General features: G+C 42.3%; 1 protein-coding gene across 4 annotated transcripts in view; it reads left to right on the forward strand.

Annotated features, from left to right (window-relative positions):
• Window positions 1-21626, forward strand: part of LHX3 (LIM homeobox 3) — a 37407-nt gene extending 15781 nt beyond the window's left edge. For 3 of the 4 annotated variants that reach the window (XM_039506703.1, XM_039506702.1, XM_039506704.1), the window contains exons 4-6: window positions 1565-1716; window positions 2681-2852; window positions 5067-5881. In XM_039506703.1, the coding sequence (XP_039362637.1) occupies window positions 1565-1716; window positions 2681-2852; window positions 5067-5485 (743 nt within the window). In that variant the 3' untranslated portion in view covers window positions 5486-5881. Of the gene's footprint in view, window positions 1-1564; window positions 1717-2680; window positions 2853-5066; window positions 5882-19548; window positions 19630-21342 lie in introns of those variants that run through there. The other variant, XM_039506705.1, reaches the window with a different exon arrangement.
• The last annotated feature ends 517 nt before the right edge of the window (window positions 21627-22143 follow it).

Here is a 22143-nt window from a genome sequence, read left to right on the forward strand (position 1 = left end):
ACACACACTATCTCTCTCTCTCTCACACACACACACAGTTTTGAGGTGATTATTAGAGTTTCAGGTGCACACACACACACACACAGAGTTTTGAGGTGGTTATTAGAGTTTCAGGTGCACACACACACAGAGAGTTTTGAGGTGGTTATTAGAGTTTCAGGTGCACACACACACACAGTTTTGAGGTGGTTATTAGAGTTTCAGGTGCACACACACACACACAGAGTTTTGAGGTGGTTATTAGAGTTTCAGGTGCACACACACACACAGTTTTGAGGTGGTTATTAGAGTTTCAGGTGCACACACACACACACACACACACACACACACACAGTTTTGAGGTGGTTATTAGAGTTTCAGGTGCAACTTTAGAACAGATGTTTGCTGATGCCCTAGTCAAGCAGTTTGGCAGAGATCTGGGGGGCACAAAGCAACGTTAAAATTCCCCCCTTTATAAGTATATTTGAGCCTAATTGTGAACAATTTGGTTCTAGAATAACAAGCGGGGTTATTTAGCTACAGAGTTAACGCTTCAGCGGTGTGTTCTATACACACATCACAGGCTGAGGGCCCAAGATAATGTGATCCCAACTAATGTGTCAGACCCCAAGGTCCCTACACTCGACTAGCAGATTAACCCGTTGGATCTTTTCCAGATTGCCCCAGGCAGGCTGGGTGTCTTCTGTGAGCCACTGATGTCCTGGGTCTCTCACGCACCCCCAGCAGGGGGGTTCAATGAACGGCACCGCGGTTACTTACAGGGATTTAATCCGATGACTGGAATTTGGGATTTCAGGGGGAATATATTGCCCCTGTGTTCGGGTCGGCGCCCCTTAGCGGCGCCCGCTGCTCTGGGCGTTATGACAATCAGGTCACACGCAATTCTGCACGGTGAACTCCAGCGCCACTTTGGGTTTGCGCACCCCGGACACACACTCCCCAAGCTCGCCGCTGGGGGGCCCTATTCATATTCTGCGAACAGTAGCGGGTCTGGAGGTGAAGGAAGCAGAACAGTGAAAAATCACCAGTGGGAATAATTCTCCGGCGGGGAGCGGCCCACAGTGGAGCCTTGTGAAATTCGACTCTCACTTTCAGAACGTGCGTCCAGTGTCTAGTCAAAGGCCCAGTATTTGTGCCCCAGTGAAGACGGGCGGAGTTGCTGTTGAGGGGATATTTCATAGCCCTGCTCAGGCCAAAACCAACCAAACAACACAAAGCAACACAAAGCGGCGCGCGCACCTCTTAATTTAACTTCTCCTGGGAGACAAAGTAACACAGGAGAGTAACTGTCACCCCATGAAACCAGAGCGATTTTCGTTCTCATCCGATACATTGTGCTCGTCCCTTAAATGCTCGCAAAGGGAGCGCAGGTTTGTTTTCCCCTGGACCCCCCCGCCCCAGTCCAGTTCCAGACTAGTTGGAACGCGACCAAAGCCAACCCGGGCGTGACACCCCAGTTCCAGGTTTTCACTCCTTGTCCTGGGCCGTTCTTCAGGCGACCGTGACTCAGACGGGGCTCTCTGCGTGGGCAATAACGCGCTTTATTTCTTGCCAACGTTTGCAGAGGCGGAGTCCACGGCAAAAAGACCCCGAACCACGATCACAGCCAAGCAGCTGGAAACCCTGAAAAACGCTTATAACAATTCCCCCAAACCGGCCAGGCACGTGAGAGAGCAGCTGTCCTCAGAGACCGGGCTGGACATGAGAGTCGTACAGGTGAGATGGGGCAGCGGGAGCATCCCACACAGGGGTCCCTGCCCCCTTGGAAAGCCAAGGGAGTCCACCCCCCCACCCAATAAATCGCTCTTCTTTGTAAGGCTTCCTTCTATATACAGGTATTGGCTCAACAATCCGTGTTAGTTGGTCAGACTGGTTAAAGAAAAGGGTCTTTTTTGTTATTAAACATCTATCTTGTGGTGGCCATCTCTGTACAGACCCGGAGTAATGGCCAGTGCTTGTGCTTTCAGAATGGTTTCAACACACACACACACACAGATTTGCCAGAGCATATTTGCTACAGCTGGGTAAAATGCTCCAAATTTGGATTTTTATAATGTTGGTCAAAATTTGAAATGTTGATCAGAAAACTGGGGGTAAAAAAAAATCACAATTTTCGCAGATCCATGCCTTCCACCCCCTTCCCTCTTGTTTTCTTAAAAAGACCAGCTCTAAAACTGGCAAAAAATATTCACATTTTGCAACGTTAACAACAAAAACATCAACATTTTGAATTTTGACAAAGAAAAACAAACCTTGAAATAATTGTTCAGTGAAAGTTTCACAATTTCCTCCCATTTTGGGGGCAGATCTAATATTTGTACCTGATCTCTGTGCTTCTATCTAGTCAAAAGGCTCTGGTCCCCCAATGCACCCTACTCACAGGGGCTTCCCTTGATTTCAGTGGGACTCTGTGCAGGTGCAGTGGTACTTGCATGTGGAATGAATAGCTCGAAAAGCCGATTGAAAGTTTTTGGCCTATGAAGAGTTTTATCCATTGAAAAAAGGCTTTTCATTGAAAACCAAATTTTTATATGAAAAAAATCATTTGATGCAAATATTAAAATTGTTGTCATGCCTCTCTCTCCCCCCTCCCCTTTCCCTCTCTCCTGCCAATACTTTTCTCTAGAAAACTAGAAACTTCTCAAGTTGTTCCTTTAACCTCCTTTGTTTCGTTGGGCAGGTATGGTTCCAGAACAGAAGGGCTAAGGAAAAAAGACTAAAGAAAGATGCTGGGAGGCAGAGATGGGGCCAGTACTTTAGGAATATGAAAAGATCCCGGGGGAATTCAAAATCTGACAAGGACAGTATCCAGGAGGAAGGCCCAGATAGCGATGCTGAGGTCTCCTTTACAGGTAAGAGGAAGAAGGTGCATGTTCTGGTTGGCACTACTGGTATGCTGCGGCGATCACAGGAGTGTAATTCAAGGCTTGAGCGAGATTTCAGGGTGCGTAGGCTTCATGCTAAACCCCTGGACAGGGGTCAATTTCACCCCAAGCGCATTTTTCACCCATCCTTCTTCCAAGCAAAGCTGTTGGTTTTGCATCACAGTTTCATGTCATTCTTTAAATACCATTTGCTTGCTAAGCATTTCCTGCCATAAAATAATCAAAGAAAACAAATGCCCAATACAGGTGAATTAAACTGGGAACATAAACACAAATACGTGTCAGCAAGAACTGGAGCAACCCATGACTGAGTCTGCATTCTGCTAAGTAACTTATCTCCACTGTGACTGCAGTGAGTGATTTAGAACTCCTCAGGGCAGGAGACAATTTGGACTCAATTGCATTTGAGAAACTAAAGGTGGAAGCTATTTTTTTTTAAATGGTGTCACATTGGAAACCATCAAAGGAAAAACATGAAGAATGTCACTCCGGATTTGTCCGGGCAAGTGACCTCTGACATTAAAGGAACACGTTTCTTTGAGGAACTTTATAAATGACAAAGATTTAAAAGCAAAAAAGTCCAGAACGATTGATCAGAATGTTTATATTGCAAATATTGATAGGAGAGTCTCTGAAACCCATTGGATTGTTTCTGGGGTGGTCATATTCCATGAGTTATGTTCTGGAAGTGTTTTTATTTCAACAATTTTTGGGAGGTGGGGATTATTCCACTGAATTATATTGGGGGTATTTTTTATTTTATCTCCTTGTTTTGGGCTGTTGCTGTCATAGGATTTCAAGCTTCTTTGGAGGAGAGATGTCACTCTGTCATCTGTATTGACAGACCTTCCCTCCAACTTTGATGCAATAGAGCACTTAACCACATGCTTAACTTTAAGCAAGAGTAGTTGCCCTCGACTTCAAAAGTGTTATCCAGCTGTTCAGTGCTTGCTCAGTATCATGGACACCTCGTCTTCATGGCATTACTTAGCACAGCAATCAGTTAAGGGCTCCTTCCTGTGATCAGGTACCTTCTGCCAATATAAGGTACCAATAGGGGCCTGTTACCGTAGAGTTCAAGAACCTTGCAATGCCAAAAGTAGTTTTGAGCCAAAAGCATCAAGACTTTCCATTTTGAAAATATTGAAACGTGAGGTTTTTGACATTTTCAAAATGTTTTTTCCAATTTTTCAAAATAAAATTTTGTTAAGTCAATGTAATTTTGTGAAAAATTTTGGTTTTTGTCAAAACAGCGTTTTCCAATGGAAAACTCTTTAGATAAAAAATGTTCGCTCAGCTTAATGTAGAAATCTATTAAAAAAATTTCAGCTTGTCTATTGATTCCCTAACACTGTATTACATTTTCATGCCTGGTCCCACATGAGCTTATGCAGCATCATTATTTTATATGAATATCCCATTACACAGTAACGAAAAGTATTAAACACAACAATTGATAAGTTTAAGATATGCACCAGGTTGATATCCTAGATAAGAGAGTCAGTCTCAGTTTTTATGAAGGGTCCAAGAAATGCAAATATAATTTTGCTGGTAACTAGAAAATATTTTTTCATTTTCAAAAATGTTTTAAGTGATCCAAATACACCCCATTAACCTATTTCTGATCACCGAAAAAACACTGCAATTTTAATTCCTTTTCCTAAGGAATGGATGGATTTCCTTTAGATCATTCCCTTCTAGCAGTGAGTATCATGGTAGCTCCTGAAATGATAGTGAAAATAGAGATAAATATAATGAATGAGGCCATAATAATAATTAATAAAAGGAACACAGAATAGAAAGAGGCAGATCAAGAGCCTAGACTCACTTCTCCCTTAAAGGATGTTTTTTAAAAATAAGGTTATTTTTTAGTATCTACATGTTTTTAAAAGTCCAAGTGAATTAGACTCCCGCCCCCATGATAAAAAAAATCCCATTGTCTTGCTGAGATCCAGCCATAGGTAAAAAACAGAAGTAATAAGGAACTGAGAAATGACAAGACCAACATAGCATTGAAAAGCTGTGCAAAACATGCAAGTCCTCTTTCTCTCTCGCCATACACGCCCATCTAATCTATCCATCCATCCATGGGTTTTAGAGTTCCACAGCATTCAAGGTTTCTGATCAGATTGTCTCCAGCTAGTTTGCTTTCCCAATAAATCAAGCCCGTTTCCCTTTCAGATGAGCCCTCTATGTCAGAAATGAGTCACTCCAATGGGATTTACAGCAACCTAAATGAAGCTTCTCCTGCTCTGGGGAGACAAGCTGGGACCAACGGGAGCTTCTCTTTGGAACACAGTGGCATTCCCGCTCAGGACCAGTACCACGACCTCAGATCCAACAGCCCCTACGGGATACCCCAATCACCAGCTTCTTTGCAGGCGTTATCAGGCCACCAGCCTTTAATCTCAAGCTTGGTTTATCCAGACAACGGTTTAGGCATCATAGCTCAAGGTGGACAAGGTGTGCCCCAGCCAATGAGAGTCTTAGGTGGGAATGGACCCAGTTCCGATCTCTCCACAGGGAGCAGTGGAGGGTATCCAGACTTCCCTGCTAGCCCTGCCTCTTGGTTAGATGAAGTTGATCATGCTCAGTTTTGATACAGGACCCACCACACTGTGGGGAAAAGACTTCAGGCTACTAAGCATCATCTACTGTTGAGACTAAAATATGGGGCAAAAAATGACTTCTGAGGAAAAAGTAAGATAGTTACACGGAGAAAGAAAAGCAAATGTGCTCAAGAGGCTGGCCAGCCCTGGGTTAGCCAAAGACAATTGACCAAGGATTCACGTCAGAGTGGCTGGCTTAAGGAAAGTCCAAGTGACACTGCTCATTGTGTCTACAGAAAACTAACTGAACATCAAGACTCGTGCTTTGCAGAGCTGAGAACGTATTTTGTTTTCTGTTGTCAGTTCATTCTCCAAAGCAATGACTTGCTTCGTCACTTACTTAGCCCTCAAGCTTTTTTAAAAATAAAGATCTCATCCATTGTAAAAGCAGCGGCAATGTCTATATTTCTACAGGAGAAATGTGAACAATGAATAATCTCTTCACAAATTCATGGTAGAAAACCGTGTACCTATTTCTCTGTTCTTCCAACAGGTTAAAAAAAAGCAGTAACAGAGTAAGGCTTTTTTTTCATTTTTGAATTTCTATTAGCTTTTCTAAATTTAAATGGTCTTTAATAAGCCAATCATTTATTAATAATCACATTTTCCTTTATACTATGAGGACCATACGTTAACTTTGCTTTTCACCTTTTTAATTCGTAGATTGCTAGCTTTATTCTTTCCACATAAACATTAAACTGTGAATAGATGTATTTATTATCAAATAACCACTGTTTTCCAACGGGGTCAAGAAAACTCTTGATCCAAGAATATTGGTCTTTCTGGATTGTTAAATTAATGTTTTTCTTTACTGATTCCTCTATGACAACTTTATTGCAAATCTTTTCAAAGTTGCACCTAATGTCTTGTTGCCAAATACCGTCTCAACATTTTGTTAGGCTTGGTTTAGTTACGACTGTTCTTCATATGTTGTTGGGGAGGCATCCCAATGCACATACTTATGTTCACCACCACTACACTTTCTCCATTCTATGCATTTGTGTATTTCACAGCAGATATAGTGAAAACTGATTGTGAAGAAAGGCAAAACAATATGTATACTGTTACCTGTAAAATTGAATATTGAATTAACTGTAGATTGTGTATGTCCAGTGTCTTATTTATATTCTCTCTCTCTGATGATCAAATACTTTATGCCTTCAAATAAATTTGTCAGTTAAAGTTTAAATAAGTCTTTTGCTAAATTCACACTAAAAGCACCAATCTGGTTAAATATCATCTTTAAAATACATTAAAAAGCCCCTGAAGACTTGAGGCCCTGATTCAGCAAAACACTTAAACACATTCTTCACTTTAAGCACATGAGAAGTCCCATTAAGTTCAAAAGTGCTTTGCTGAACTGAGGCTAAAAAAAGATGGTCTCCCTGGTAACCTTTGGGAGCTATGAGCAATATTGTTAAATGATTGCATAGTCTTCGATAACTTAGGATTATTTCGTAGCACTTGAGATACGGGAAGAAATACCCAATAATGCAGATGGTTTGTGGTTTCCAGTTAGTCTGTGGCAACACATTCTGCATCTTGAGACTGTCAAGTCCATGCATTAAACAACGGAGGCCACAGGAGCATGTTTAATGGCGTGAACTGAAAAAAGGGGAAGGAGAGTTAACCTGTTTTTCCCTCTCCTAGGCCACAGTTTTCAAATGTAGCTGACTCAATGCGGATCAAGGCACCTTTTATTTAGGTTTCTACATAAATATTTAAGGCCCAAAGGGGGAGATTTCCAAAGGGAATTTGAGTGCCCTTCTCCCATTGGACGTCAGTGAGAACTGGGTGCCTAACTGCCCTTAGTGCCATTGACAATCTCCTCCATAGTGGTCAGACTGGAATGCCCACGTTTAGGCATCCATGTCTGCCTGTAGCAAGTCAATAAGACTTGCTGTTTAGAGATGCTGCAGAGATTGTCTTCAGCAAGTGCTGTATGCTCAGCCCTCTAAGGATCAGACCCCGCATCCGGCAAAGCACCTGAGCACACGCTTACCTTCATGCTTGAGAGGAATCCCATTGACATCACAAGCTTTTAAGTGCTTTTCTGAACAGGGTTGGGCAACTGCCCAGGGGGCTAAGGTCCCAGTCCTGCCTAAATGTGTACACATGCCTAACTTTACTCATGGAGAGTAGTTGCACTGACTTCAGTGTGCAAGTCACCAGAGGATCAGGGCTCATGTGCCTCACGTTAGGTGACTACATCTGAAAAAAAATCTAGGCCTTAATTTTTATCTGAGATCAGCTGTTTAAATGTATCAGAGGGGTAGCCGTGTTAGTCTGGATCTGTAAAAGCAGCAAAGAGTCCTGTGGCACCTTATAGTCTAACAGACGTATTGGAGCATGAGCTTTCATGCATCCGACGAAGTGGGTATTCACCGATGAAAGCTCATGCTTCAATACGTCTGTTAGTCTATAAGGTGCCACAGGACTCTCTGCTGTTTAAATGTACACGTTCCTGTTACTAGCATATGGGTGAGTATTTTCTTCTGGGCTCTCTGGCCTTTCAGTAGGAGCAGCATTGTTGAATGATGAGTTAAGACAAAAGTATGAATGTTAAAATGTTCTGTTCAAAGCGATTTACTCCTGGCCTAGCAGTACACATTTCTTTCACTTGGGGGTGGGAACAATGGCTATTCAGAAAGTGGGCATCTTTTATCAATACGTACCGGTAATACTCAGGACTCTGGCAAACGACTTCTCTTGAATTCGACACCTCACACTGGAGTCAGTTCTACACTCACAGTAGTTGCAGGCTTGGGGCTTTTGGGAATCAAATTAAAGAAAGGAGGATAATAACTGCATGTGTTTCTGGAGTCAGAAAAGCTCCTTGGTTCTATTCTCTGTGCAAGAGGCATCAGCTAATGGTTTCAACATGATCTGGGCACCAAGTTTTCCTGAAGTCTAATTCTGACTGACAAAGAGTCCCCCTGTGAACATAACTGCTTTTCCTCAGTCTCCCCATCTGTAAAATGGGACTAGTACTCATTTCCCTCGCAGGGATGTTGCAAGGGTTAGTTAACGTTAGTAAAACAGTTTGGAGATAAAAAAAATCCCAAATGTGATTAGCAAAACCTTTGTGTATCCTGCCTGCTGGGGAAGTGGGGGACGGGATGCTGCAGCACAGGCCAGCCCTAGATTGAATGGGTGCCCTCACATCAATTCTACAAAGAAAGTACCTGAGGATGCGTCCACCATGAAGTCTCCTTCATGACCAATGCATAAAGGAAAGGGAAGCATACGTAGTGACACCCCTCGGGGCACATGCAGATAGAAGTACTAGGCTGGACCAGTTATAGGTGTATATCTGCCTTAGATACTTATGTGCCACCCATTACTGGTGTATCCTCCCAACACTTCAGTGAGAGCAGGGCAGTGTTATTATCTCCATTGTACAGATGGGGAACTGAGGCACAGAGAGGCTAAGTGAGTTGCCCAAAGTCACACAGGAAGTCTGTGGCAGAGCAGAAACTTGAACCCAGGTCTCAGGCCAGCACACTGACCCCTGGATCATCTATCCTCATTCTACAGAGCCCTATACCTACAAATGCATTTGGAAGTGCAGGGTTAAAGACAGCAGCACATTTTAACCTTCCTTTTAAAATCGCATGCAACTCGTTAAGACTTGCCTACCAACAGGGGGTTGGATTCTGCAGTCATAACTCAGACACTGGGCCATAAACAGGCATAACCCCACTGACGGCCGTGTGCCGGTGAGCTCCCGTCCTGAAGCCCTTACTCAAGCAAGACACTCAAGCTAGACTTCAGCACTCCGAGGCCCGGATGCAAAGTCCATTGACGTGAACAGAATGACAGGCTAGATGTTGTAAAACAGGGTCTTCCAGCCATCACTAACACGACAGATAGGAAATCTACCATGATGCAAATATTTCAGGGATTTCTTGGTTTCCCTGACAGGTAGCACTTCAACTCTTTAAGGATTTTACTTCCATTGTGAAATCGGCAGGGGCAGCCAGGACACAATTCCATTCCTCAGGAAAAGTTTCAAGGTTTCAAAACTTGTTTTCATTTGAATGTGGATGGAAACAACACCTTTATTTTTTATGAAAAAACACCCACCCACATGCGCACACACTCTCTCGCAGGATAGCCGATAGCTTGGTGGCTAGAACCTACACGTGGGATATGGGAGACTCAGCTTCAGGTCTCTGCTCTGGATCAAGAGCACTGTAACTACCAGGCTATTGAGTTACAGATCTGACATCTCCTGTTGGTGCTGAGCTACTTTGTATAAATAATTAAATGTTCATTAAGCCAGAGAGAGAAGCAAAAAGTTTGTTGAAAATTTTGACCAGCTCTAGAAATCAGTTCTAAGAGCCACCTCTGATAGGCAACCTACTATCATAAAATTCTACTGTAAAGTAGGCTTAAGTTTTTCAGTTCACTTTAGAGTAAATGTATCGACCAGGAGACAGGAAGTATTTTCAATGGGGAAAACCTTATTTTAAAAGTATCAGAGGGGTCGCCGTGTTAGCCTGGATCTGTAAAAAGCAGCAAAGAGTCCTGTGGCACCTTATAGACCAACAGACATATTTGAGCATGAGCTTTCGTGGGTGAATACCCACTTTGTCAGACGCAATACCCAGTTTTTTAAAAGATATCACACACTCATCTCTGTGGCCTTATCCTGTGCTTCTTGCACAACCTGGAGTCACTGGGTGTGTAAAATCTGTTCCCCCTCCCTTTCAAAATCTAAAGTCACATTTTCTGCTCCAAGATCTATGAAGGAAATGCACTTGTGCTATTAAAAATTATAAACAGTCTTACTGTTAAACATTTTCTGGTTAGTTCCTAAACTGAAGTCAGCTGAGGTCTGTAATCTATTTATTCCAGCTGAAAGAGCTGGAACGGCATGACCCTGTGTCTCCAAGGAGCAGGTGGGTAACCTGATGCACGTGGAAAATTACTGAAGAAAACTGGTGACTGATGTGTCAGAAATGCTGCTAATCCCCCCCAGATCTCCCATCAGGTAGTTTCTAAGGGAGGTAAATCTTGACAACCCAACCAAATGTAAACAAAGCAACAGAAACAGTTCCATGTGGACATGCAGATTCTGCGGGAAACAATAGGCAAGAGCATAGGTGCTGGAACTAGGGGTGCTGCCACACACTCTGGTTTGAAGTGGTTTCCATCATGTACAGCGTTTACAGGTTTGGGTTCAATGACCCTCAGTACCCCCGCTATACAAATTGTCCCAGCAACCCTGGGCAGGGCGTTGGTTTCATGTCACACAATGCAGACCTCTAGGTGAACTCCAGAGCTCATCACCCAGATTTGTACCCCTAGAGTTTCTTCTCTAAGGGCTGGATTTCAGGAACATTCATTCCTCTTTATAGTTGGAATACGCATATAGGCTACACCCTGTTCTCCCCTGCACCCTGTGAACATTTAGACACCATTCCATTGTGCAAGGCGGGGCCAAATTTGGGAATCTGTGCAGGAAGTGCATTGTGTGGCATGGCCTGCCCTCCCATGGGACCATCGCAAGGGGATGTAGGGAGAGAGCCATCCCAGGGATGCTCTGATCCTCCACCCAGTGTGTGGGGGCTACTTTAACAGCGAGGCTAAAGAACCCCCACAAATCAGCACTTCGGCCACTCGTTGCCCTGGACAAAATCCCTGTGGCAATGGCCAACCCTAGTGCCTCCATTGCCCTGGACAGGCACTAGGGTTGGCCATTGCCACAGGGATTTTGTCCATAGGGCCCAGCCCTGCTGGATTTACTCATCACTAGCAAGAGAGGAGACCAGGGCAGTTCGGTCTGAGAAAGCAGCACAGGATGGGACCTATTGTTTGGATTTTAATATAATCCCCAAATTCTGGAGATGAATGTATTCTGCATGCAGCACACACGCACACATACACACATATACATTTGTATGCATATTAATATTATATAAAGAGGAGGAAGTATGGTCCTATCTATCTGTCTATACAGGACCATACATCCTCCCCTCTAGATAATATGAATTTTGCATACAAACACATGTCTATGTATATGTGTGCGTGCATTATATACAGAACACATTCCTCTCCGTATAAATAGATATTCTTCATTTTTATAATGTTTTTTAATCCTTTGTTTTTCTCTGAAGAATCCCTTGTGCCTTTTGCTAGCTTGTTAATCAGTTGAATGAACGATGGCCTCCATTTCAATATATAAGTAAACTCTGCGGATCACCACTCTGCCATTCTGTTCTTTTCCTTACATGCGTGGATATTGACCTGGATGGGATTTCTCTGCCTGCCGGGAAAGCAACATTTTAGCCTGCACAGAGAGAGAGAGAGAGTGAGAGTGAGTGTGAATGTGTGTGTGTGTATATACGGGTGGGAGCATGGATAACACACTGGATTAGGATACAGGAAGACCTGTGTCTGTCACTGACCTGTGTTAATCAGCATTTTGTGATCTATGGATGAAAAGTACTTTATAAGAGTCAAGTATAGCTATTATATATAGAATACATGTACATCTTTCTGTGTACATATTACACACACACACACACACAGAGTTGTGTAGAAATAGTGTAGAAATATCTATTCTGTCCCACCATGAAATAGTTCATTTAAGAACTTGAACCATGCAAACCTCACAGAACGTACTAGTTAAATGGTCCTTTATTGGATTCTAACCAGAAAGGCATTTAGACTGTTTATCAACAGTCTTGTTTTAATTTTCTTTTTAAAATGGAACCACTTTTAAAGGAACAGAAAAATGAAGTCCAAATTAGCCTGGCTTGGCACTTTTATAGGAATGATTCTGATGGTGGCATACATCACTGAGCTGGCAAGCCAGGAATACGAAAGCATAATCTTTAAATTAACTCAGAGTCTCTGAAAATAATGGGTTTGCTAGTAAGGGTAGCTAACACAATAATGTGGAACAGGGATCTGGCAATTTTTTGGCATCACTGGTGGTTTGAACAATTTGATGTGTTTGTGGCATTAAAAATCTTTGCTCTCTCTCTCTAAAGCTTCACCCTGCAGCAATGATAAACTAAAAAGACATTTTGGAGAAAATACATTTGAGAACTAACAAATTGCCCCCTTAATCATGGCTAACCCGGGATGTTTTCTCACACTTAAATTAAATGGATTCTCCTTCCCGTGCAGCTTCAGCAAAAAAGGATTTGCCTCAGACAGTGAAGATGGTGAGCTCATGTGAAATTCAAGATGGACAGTTCACCAAACGTTATAGAAAATACTCTGTATTTTAACTGGCAGTTCTTGTGCTGACTTGTAATACGGAGCCCACAATATAGATAAACTTTTATCTAAGCAGTTATTTTTCTCCTGGGGGCTAGAGAGTTCCCCATCTCTAAGGGGAGGTTAAAACCACTTGCTGCTGTCACCAGACCGAAAACACTAATACAAATGACCACACCTGCCCATGCCATGGTCTCTTCCAGCTTGTACTGAGAAGCTTGTAAAAGTCTCCCAGTCAGCTGGAAGGGAGTAAATCATTCCTGACAGTTACATCTCTACAGAGCAGTTAGAATTAATGTAACAATTTGGTGCTTAATGAAGCAGCAACGTGCTGGGCTGCAGAGAATGGCTGGGACCTGCTGCAGTCATGTTATAATCCCCATGGGCCCCAAATGGGGGAGATTTAATCAGATGGTGACTTGTTGGGTTGAGAGAATTGCCATGTGGAAAGAAACCCAGCAGAGAGTGTGTAGGGAAAAAAACAACAACAAACAGGCCCCAACTAAGCCTGAAACAATCTCAATGGGCCAGATCATTGATTTCAGTGGGAGTTCAGTTTACAAAGATCAATGGCATAATATGGTGTTTCTGAGACTATGGTGAGGTGTGTCAACCTAGAGAGATAGAATAGTCCAGTGGATGAAAACATATTTTAATTACACAGCCCCCTTTGAATAGGCCGATAGCCTGAATGCAGTACAGATTAGATCCCCGACTGGTGCAAATCAGCAACACTCCATTGACTTCTTTGGGATTTCTGAACTTGGAAGACCCACAAGATCAGATCCTTGCTTTCTGAAACCCTTTATTTTGGGGTTATCCCCACTTTGCGGATGTCTTATTTGTTGCACACTCTTTGGGTGTTTATTATTATTGATTTTAATCATCGATTGTGCTACCGTTGTGCTTCATGCGGGACAAACCTATTATCATTTTATTGTCTGTACTGCAGCAGCGCCTAAGTGTCCCAGTTACAGACCAGGGCATCATACAAACACAGACAGTCACTTACAGTAGGTCTTCAAACATAATCATAGAACACTTCACAGCTGATTGCAGTCTGTATAGACTAGCGGTGTGTGTGCACCGTACGATCGGTTACAGAAGGTGTTTGTACCAAAGCAGTTCTAATATATGAGGAATCAGCATAATTCACATGAAAAATACTTTGTGAAAATAAATTAAATTCAATTAAATTAAATTTCATAAGTGTGTGGGTGGGCTATATATATATCTGTGGAACAATGTGTTTTGAGAATGAAAGACAACCTGATCCGGTGCCAAGCACTAGAGAGTCTCTGATTGTCACAGGAGTTGCCGGTACTCAGCACCTCTCCAGATAAGGTCTTGTAAACATACTGAATGTTTTAGGCAGGGAAAAAATACAGATGGGTTTAGAGACAATCCTCTGTTTCCCATGCATACAAATATGTTTCCAATGTGCTGCCGTTTGCAGCAGCTTGGTTGCTTTAAAAATAAATCATGCAGCACATTATATTTTTCCCAATGAAACTGCAGCACAAAACAACATCCCCTCACTTGCAAAAACATGAATGCGGTGTGTGTGTGTGTGTGTGTGTGTACAAAACAAAAAGTGTTTGGTTGCAAAGCCTCGTGGTCATCAGCTTTAAGGTCCTGACAGGTTTATAAAGTGCTAAGTGTCCCTGTGGGACCCTAGAACTGTTCACAGATAAGATCAAGCTTGCCATATCCAGCTGGTATACAAGGCAGAGGGACGTTTAAATTAATTCAGGAATCACTTCTGTTTTTCTGATGGAGGATATCATCTTCAATCTATGAAAATTGCACATCAAGAGAATACTTATTAAAACAGGGCTTAGGGCACACAGGGACTGATTCTCCTCACTTATACTGGTGCAAATCAGGAGTGAATCCATGGAAGGTAGAGTCACATTGCAACGAGGTAAAAGTGGTATAAATTATAGGAAAATCAGGCCCATAGTCTTGTAAACCACATTAAAGACTTTTCCCTGCTCTCAGTGTAGTCAAGAGGAAAAGGATCAGGCTCCTGTTAAGATCAATTATATTACGGTATCCCAAAAGGACTAAATCAGGACCCATTGGGCTAGGTGCTGTACAAACACAGATGAAGAGACAGTCCCTATCCTGGTGAGCTGAATATGTTAAATTGTTAAAATACAGAGCAGATAGGCCTGGTCTACACTGGGAGAGGGGGAATCGATCTCAGTTACACAACTTCAGCTATGTGAATAACGTAGCTGAAGTCGACGTACTTAGATCGACTTACCACAGTGTCTTCATCGCTGTGAGTCAACTGCTGCTGCTCTCCCGTCGACTCTGCCTGCGCCTTTCGTGGCGGTGGAGTACAGGAGTCGACAGGAGTGCGCTGGGGGATCGATTTATCGCATCTAGTCTAGTTGCAATAAATCGATCCCCACTGGATCAATCGCTGCCCGCCGAGCCAGCAGGTAGTGTAGACATACCCTTAGGCTCCAAAGGCAGGGTAACATTTTCAAAAGCATCTAAGTAAGTCCCATTGACTTTCAATGAGACATAGGCTCCTAAATTGCATTTGAAAGTGTGACCCTTAGTCTATTCACATTGATTTTAATCCAGTTTTAAATGCAACCATCCAAGCATCCAACAAGAAATCTGGTGGTCCAAAAGCATACATTTAAAGAGATGAACTTTGTGACACAGTTCCATAAATAACAAATTTGGGGGACATTGTGGAGTCCTGCTCTAACACATTAAACTTATGAGTCTTGATCCTGCAATTCTTATGCACACAAAACTCCCACTGAAACCAGTCAACAGCTGGTTTTTATAAAGACTTACCATGAACTGAAAGCACTTTACAGATACAGGGTTGTTTTCTAATTAAGTGCAGGTGCCTAAAGTTTGCTATCTAAAGCCACATCTCACAGTCCGGATACAAGTTTTGGTGCTTATCTTCAGGTGATCACATATTAGGACCATTTATAAAAGGTTCACTTTACTCAGTGCATCTATCTCTGGGGTGGCCCCACACCAGCGATGTCAAATATCTAGAAGCTTGTGGGGCCTGATTTTTAAAATTCTGCCCCCAGTTATGTGCATAATGAATTGCAGAATTATCACAAATTCACAACAGGACTCACAGTTCAGTTGTGTGTTTAACTGGCCATGAGTTCATGCCAATATCCAACCAGTGTGTGTAAATACCCAGTGAGTGGATGTTCATTTGGTACTTAATGGTGCATACATGTAGTTTTGAAAATCAGACTGTTTGGGGTCCAAACTACTTGAGTGTGGTTTTAAAATGAATTCATGAGGTGCTGTAAGAACTGGAACTACATGCTGGTATTGGGGTATTTACCTGCATCTGTAATACAAATAAGATTACTGAATGTTGCTTACTCTGTGCATGAATTAGATTGAAAAAGACACACTCCGTATTTTTTCATGTGGTGGCTGACACCTTAAATAACAAGCCCCATTCTGCACCAAAGATCCCAGAGCACTTTTCCTAAGACCATTCACCTTCCTGCCCTTGACCTTGTATGTATTCGGCAAAGCACTTTGGGATCATTAGAGAAGTCGAAGGCAACATTATTGTTTAACTGCCAAGGCAGATAACTGAGTTTCTGATTTGTATTTATCCATGGAATTTATTTTTGGTAAATTAACATCACGATAAAAACCTCACTACATCATAGTCCAAGACTGGGACCATGCTAAGGTAGACTCAAGCGTATTCCCTCATCTGCCCAACGGAGCAGGGATTCAGTAAGAGACACATATATCTCAATGTGAACTAGCTGGGGGCTTTAGTGAGATTTCCATTCTAATTAAACTCTCTGGGTAGGCATCTCCCTCCGCCCCACATTCATACGGACATTTTTCACTTCTTTCCTGCTGAGGATTCCCCTTTTGCTCACCACTCAACTCTGGCAGGTGAGGTAAACGGTAAATTAAACTGACAAGATTGTGAGGGTTATCCGGGCCTGCTCACCAACACACCACCGCAAATAGAGGAAATCGCCAGTTAATGAAGACATCTGATATCCTGCCAATCTTCATTTCCTGCAGCCTGGTGAAGATGGCCCCATCAGCCGCAGCTGAATAGGTGGGATTTGGGTGCACCTTTTCCCAGGTTGCTGTTACTTACTGGCAGCTGGCCTCCCTTACGCAACAAGGGCCTTATCTTACACGAGTGGAAAGACTCCCATTGAATTCAATGGGCTTTGGATCAGCCCCCAGGAGCAGATACTGATGAACATGAGTGTATGTTATAGAAACTGGGGCCAGAGGAGCGGAGGGTGGGGCTTTTCCAAGACAAGAATGCGGGGATGAATTTTCTCAAATTATAAGGAGTATGTTGATTTGACCTCTGCAGAACTTGATGCTTTGACTGCTCCAGGAGTTTGTCTTAACAGTTTATTTGGTTTCAATCTGTGCGAGGCTTACATCCAAGCTAATGATTTTAGGTTCCAATGAACAAAAAATCTTGGCATGACCCATGGTGGGAACAGATTTGTTTCCAGCTGGTTGAGTTTTTGTTTGTTTGTTTTATTGCAAAGCCATGTGAAATTGAATTCTTTCTGCTTGATTTTGACAGAAAACCACAATTTGATCCAAGGTTGTGTTCAAAACTGAGCCAGGTTCATTCAGAAGGTGCAAGATTTTCAGCAAGCATGTGGTCAAATCCTGCTCATGTTTCCCCCAGAAATAGTCCCAGTGACATCCCAACAGTAATGTGTGTACTTACAGGACATTATTCAGCTGATAGAAGTCTCTGTGGGCTGTAGGCAGTTGCAGACAAGGCATGGTCCCTGGTAAACATGGGAGACAAAGCTGGAACTTGAGCTGTGTGGAAAGACATATGTGTCTGTGCCAATAGTTTTTTTTTTCCTTTTAAATAAACACCTCTTATTTAAGTAGGTCAGAGACTTCATATATCATGACACCAAAGGGACTACTTGTGTGAGTGAGCTGAGCGGCATGGAGCTCTATGTCCAACTTTCAAATTGTAATAAAATCTGAAATCAGATGACTTCCAAATGTGTTCGATTTATGGCTAATTGAGCAGAACAGGGTTATGTGCAATGAGAAGACTAAAGAGTGCTTTGGCCACAAAATGGGGGAAGGAGAAACAGACAGTAAGATAGTGGAGCTTTTGCAACTGACCAATTAACTTAAATAAAACTCAACTGAATCCTTCCGTGACTTGCTTGGCTGCAAACATGGTGTACAGTTCTGATCCAAAGCCAAGAGGCGGTTTTGGCTAAACTAGGGAGGATTTAGAAAGCAGACCTTCCTGATTGGAGAAAAAGCTTCCAGCTGGTTGAGTTTATCATTTTGAATTGGCTCCATATTTAATGGGGCTTTTTGCGACTCATTTAGAAGGATTGGAGCCAGGGTCTGCTACCGTTCTCTGCCACCAGAAGCACTTAATGCAGCCTTATCATTTTCATTTTCTGAACATAACCGGCTCACTGTGGCCTGTTTCTAATGGGAGGCTGCCATGATCTCCCAAATTAATTACTGTGGATGCTCCTAATGATTCTAGTTAAAACATCCCCTTGTTATGCTACGCACAGGGACTTGGCTCTTGGGGATAACCGGTGGGTGATGAAGCTGTGGATGTGGGGAAGTTAGAAGTTATTCTGGTTTTAATTTGTACTAATCCAATTATCATCACACATTTAGAAATAAAGAATTGTTCCCCCAAGCGCTTTTCTGGCTCATTTATTTACATGTGGATTAAAATGCAGGACACTAATTGTGCTCCTGGAATGCTGATATTCGCCATTCCACAGCAAATAGTACGACAGTATAATAATGATACTATGTCCCATATACATCCCAAGACTGAGACTTATCTTGTTTGCCTTCAAAGAAGTCATTCTTTCCAGCTTTTTTCTTATAGTTTTAAGCATCTTATCTTAAAGGGACATTGGGATTATTATATGCATTTTCTCCCAAAGATATAATGCTCTTTTTTTTCTATTATAAAAGGGGAAAAAATGAATGGCCTGCATTTACGTACAACCCTACGTAAACAAACCAATATGCACAGCTCAGTGCTCCTAAACAACCCTACAATAAACAAACCAGTGTGTGCAGGGTTATATCCCATGAGCAAAGTTATAACTAGGCTAGGAAGGATCCGATGTTTTTTGGTAAATGTTGGAAAACGTCAATTTCACCATACACACAAACCAAAGAAAAAATATTACCATAGATGATGATAATTTACAAATAGTCGAAGAAAGAAAAATGTTCCTTGAGCCATAGTGGAGTTTGATTTACTTTGTGTATTTTGACATGTGATATTGATGATTTGTCTTCTAAGTGGTATAAAGCTTTAACTTTTTGAATCTCAGTGGCTATTGTCATTAAATCATTATTGTCTGACCCACCTATTGTCTGACTCCTTTATAATTTCCCATAGCTGAACATTTAAACGGACAATGTTTTCTTTTTAAGCTTTTTATTTTTATCTGTTGAAATTATTGGAAAAAAAAATCAAATTCTTCCAAGCCTATATCTAACCACCCACCGTACCCAGCCACTTGTTTAAAAGGAACCCTACAAAAATAACAAGCCACCTCACCCAGCCCAGGGTCCATAAGCAACCCTAAAATAAAAGAGCCATATGTGTGTATGGACACCTGGGGCAATATTTCAGTGAAAACACATTTCAGTTTCAAACCTTTAAGCGTTAAATGTAATGAACAAGAGTGAAGGGCAGAGTGGGGGAAAACAGCTTTGCACCAGAGCTTGAACTGTATCTATCTGAAGTGTCAAAAGCATCCGAATACCTGGAAACTTGAAAGTTCTCTGTTTTCCTCTAGGACTAGTATGTGGCCAGGGTCCCCACAACGATTTGACAATGAGTCCCATTCAGCTGAACAGAACGGCTCTCTCCCTAAAAGGTAAGCACATGTCTGTGTCTTTGTGGCATAGGTGCAGAGTAGTGTGAGCTTCCCCAACACACACACATACGTACTGCACGCACGTGCCTCAACCCTGAGCAAGAGGGATCCCTTTATAGTGCTCAATGGAGGCCCCAACTAATGAAAGGTTCCATTAATAATCCTGAGTTCCTGGTCCTCAATCCCAGTAGGCTTAGTTTGTATAAATAGATCCCTGCCTAATAGCACCGCCAGCAAAGGGAGACAGTACAGGGGTATTGGCGAAACCCATGGAGTGGACTCTGTGTACCATGTCTGCAGTATTATGTGTGGCTTTATCATACAGATTCTTGAAGCTGTCGAGGTCCCTCCCAGCCCCAGAATCAGCCTGAGCAGAAAGCAGTTGGAATCTGATCTCTTTTGGGGCTATGCAGAAAGGCACAATGCTTGCCATTAATATTATACTAAGCCAAATGCAGATCACATTTCAACACATGGAGTCTAGCGGCAGCCTTGTGTTTTTATTACTGTGATATAATGAGCCAAAAGCGGGGGAGGGGATGCGCCGTGTAAATGAAGGTAGAATTTGGCTCTGCAACTGGAATTTCTTTAGAAAATCTGTTGACGATTCATGAGCCAGAATGGAATCCAACTGGGTCTCCTGTAGCTGTGCAGGACAACAGAAGGCCCAGAGGAAGTCCAGAGAAGAACAAAAATGACTAAAGATCTAGAAAACATGACCTATGAGGGAAGACTGAAAAAAATTGGGTTTGTTTAGTCTGGAGAAGAGACGACAGAGGGGACATGATAATAGTTTTCAAGTACGTAAGAGGTTGTTACAAAGAGGGAGAAAAATTATTCTCCTTAACCTCTGAGGATAGGACAAGAAGCAGCAGCAAGGGAGGTTTAGGTTGGATATTAGGAAAAACTTCTTGTCAGAGTGGTTAAGTACTGGAATAAATTGCCCAGGGAGGTTGTGGAATCTCCATCATTGTCTACCCTGCTCTTAAAAATTGCCAAACAGCTGTCAGGGATAGTCTAGATAGTGCTTAGTCCTGCCATGAGTGCAGGGGACTGGACAAGATGACCTCTCAAGGTCCCTTCCAGTCCTATGATTCTATGAAGTGACCTACTAACACCTTTTCCCTATAATCAGCAGAAATTACTCTGAATGGCATGCCGTGGGGGGCCAGATTCTTAGCTGAGAATGGGGAGACTATAGTAGCCCCCTTAATGGAGCTGGACCAATGCCAGCCCTGGTCCCACCATAGATTAGAGCAGCAGGGAGAGCTGCTCTAAATTGTGCCTGCTGATTATGGCCCCGAGGAGCCATCTACCATCCAGGGAATGACAGAGTGCAGTGCACTCTCGCCATACAGTCTTCCCCTGACCATGTTTCTCCCTACCCTCCAACATGGCAAGGGACGGGCACTGGAAGGCTAGAACAGGAGTTGGTTATGACAGATCTACATCCGCTAGGAGTTCCTAGTTCTTTTCTATGCTTGGAGCAATGGGAGTGGGAGTGGCTAGGAGAACCTGACATAATATAAGCATAATATATATGTATTATATGATACCTATATGTGTATATTATGGTACCCTTCTACAACTCTCCATTCTATCAATACATTGGCAGTGTTTATGCACCACAGAGTAACAGGCAGTTGTGTAAATATGCCAGAGGCTTTATTAATATTTTTCTAACTTTATTTTTCATCTTCCACTGACTGATAGCTCCAGAACTTGAGGCTGCTGTCAGCTCTGAAAAGCAAAGGCAGAGACGCAAATGGTCAAGATAGAATATGTTCATGGTAAAAAATAACCGTAGATTCCATTAGCTCCTTTTTGGGGAGTTGTGTCACCTAACACAGATCATCGAGTCAAGCTAATGAGAACTCTCCGCATGAAGTCACCGCTCTGCCATTAATTAAAACCCCTTTGCGTGAAAAGATGAAGAAGAATTGAGGAAGAGCTTTGATGCAGTTACATTTTCCAGAGATGTTGCTGAGTATCCATTACGAGCAGTGAAAGCCTTGTCAACATTTTTCCAAGGAAGAATGAAAATGTAAATAACTTTAAAATTATTCAATGTCACTGTGGTATGGAAAAAGGTCATACTGCTGGATATCATTCATCTCTTTGCCGATTTAAAGAGCTTTTTTCCTATTACATTTTCTTAAATTAATGTTTTTTTAACATTACCCAAAGTAATGCTAACAATTATGGGGTTTAAGGAATTGATCATTATCCGGGCTAGGATTTAGATCTGAAAAGATTTGTTTTGGTTTTTTTTAAATGCCTTTTGATTTTTGCTTTACTACTTGTCAAAAAATATGTATATGATCTAATTAAAAGACAAAAAGTCCAACTACATTTCCAAGCACCGTTTAAAAGCGGAAGGTGATTTGGGAAGGAGCTGAGATTGGAGATTCAAAGTTGATGTAAGTCAGGTTAAGCATGAGTGCAAATGTTTGACGGACCAGGGCCCTAGTGTACAGGGTATTTACTCAGAGGAACCAATTTGGGGCAGAATTC

Source organism: Mauremys reevesii, linkage group 19 (genome assembly GCF_016161935.1).
Source record: "Mauremys reevesii isolate NIE-2019 linkage group 19, ASM1616193v1, whole genome shotgun sequence".
NCBI classification, from domain to species: domain Eukaryota; kingdom Metazoa; phylum Chordata; order Testudines; family Geoemydidae; genus Mauremys; species Mauremys reevesii.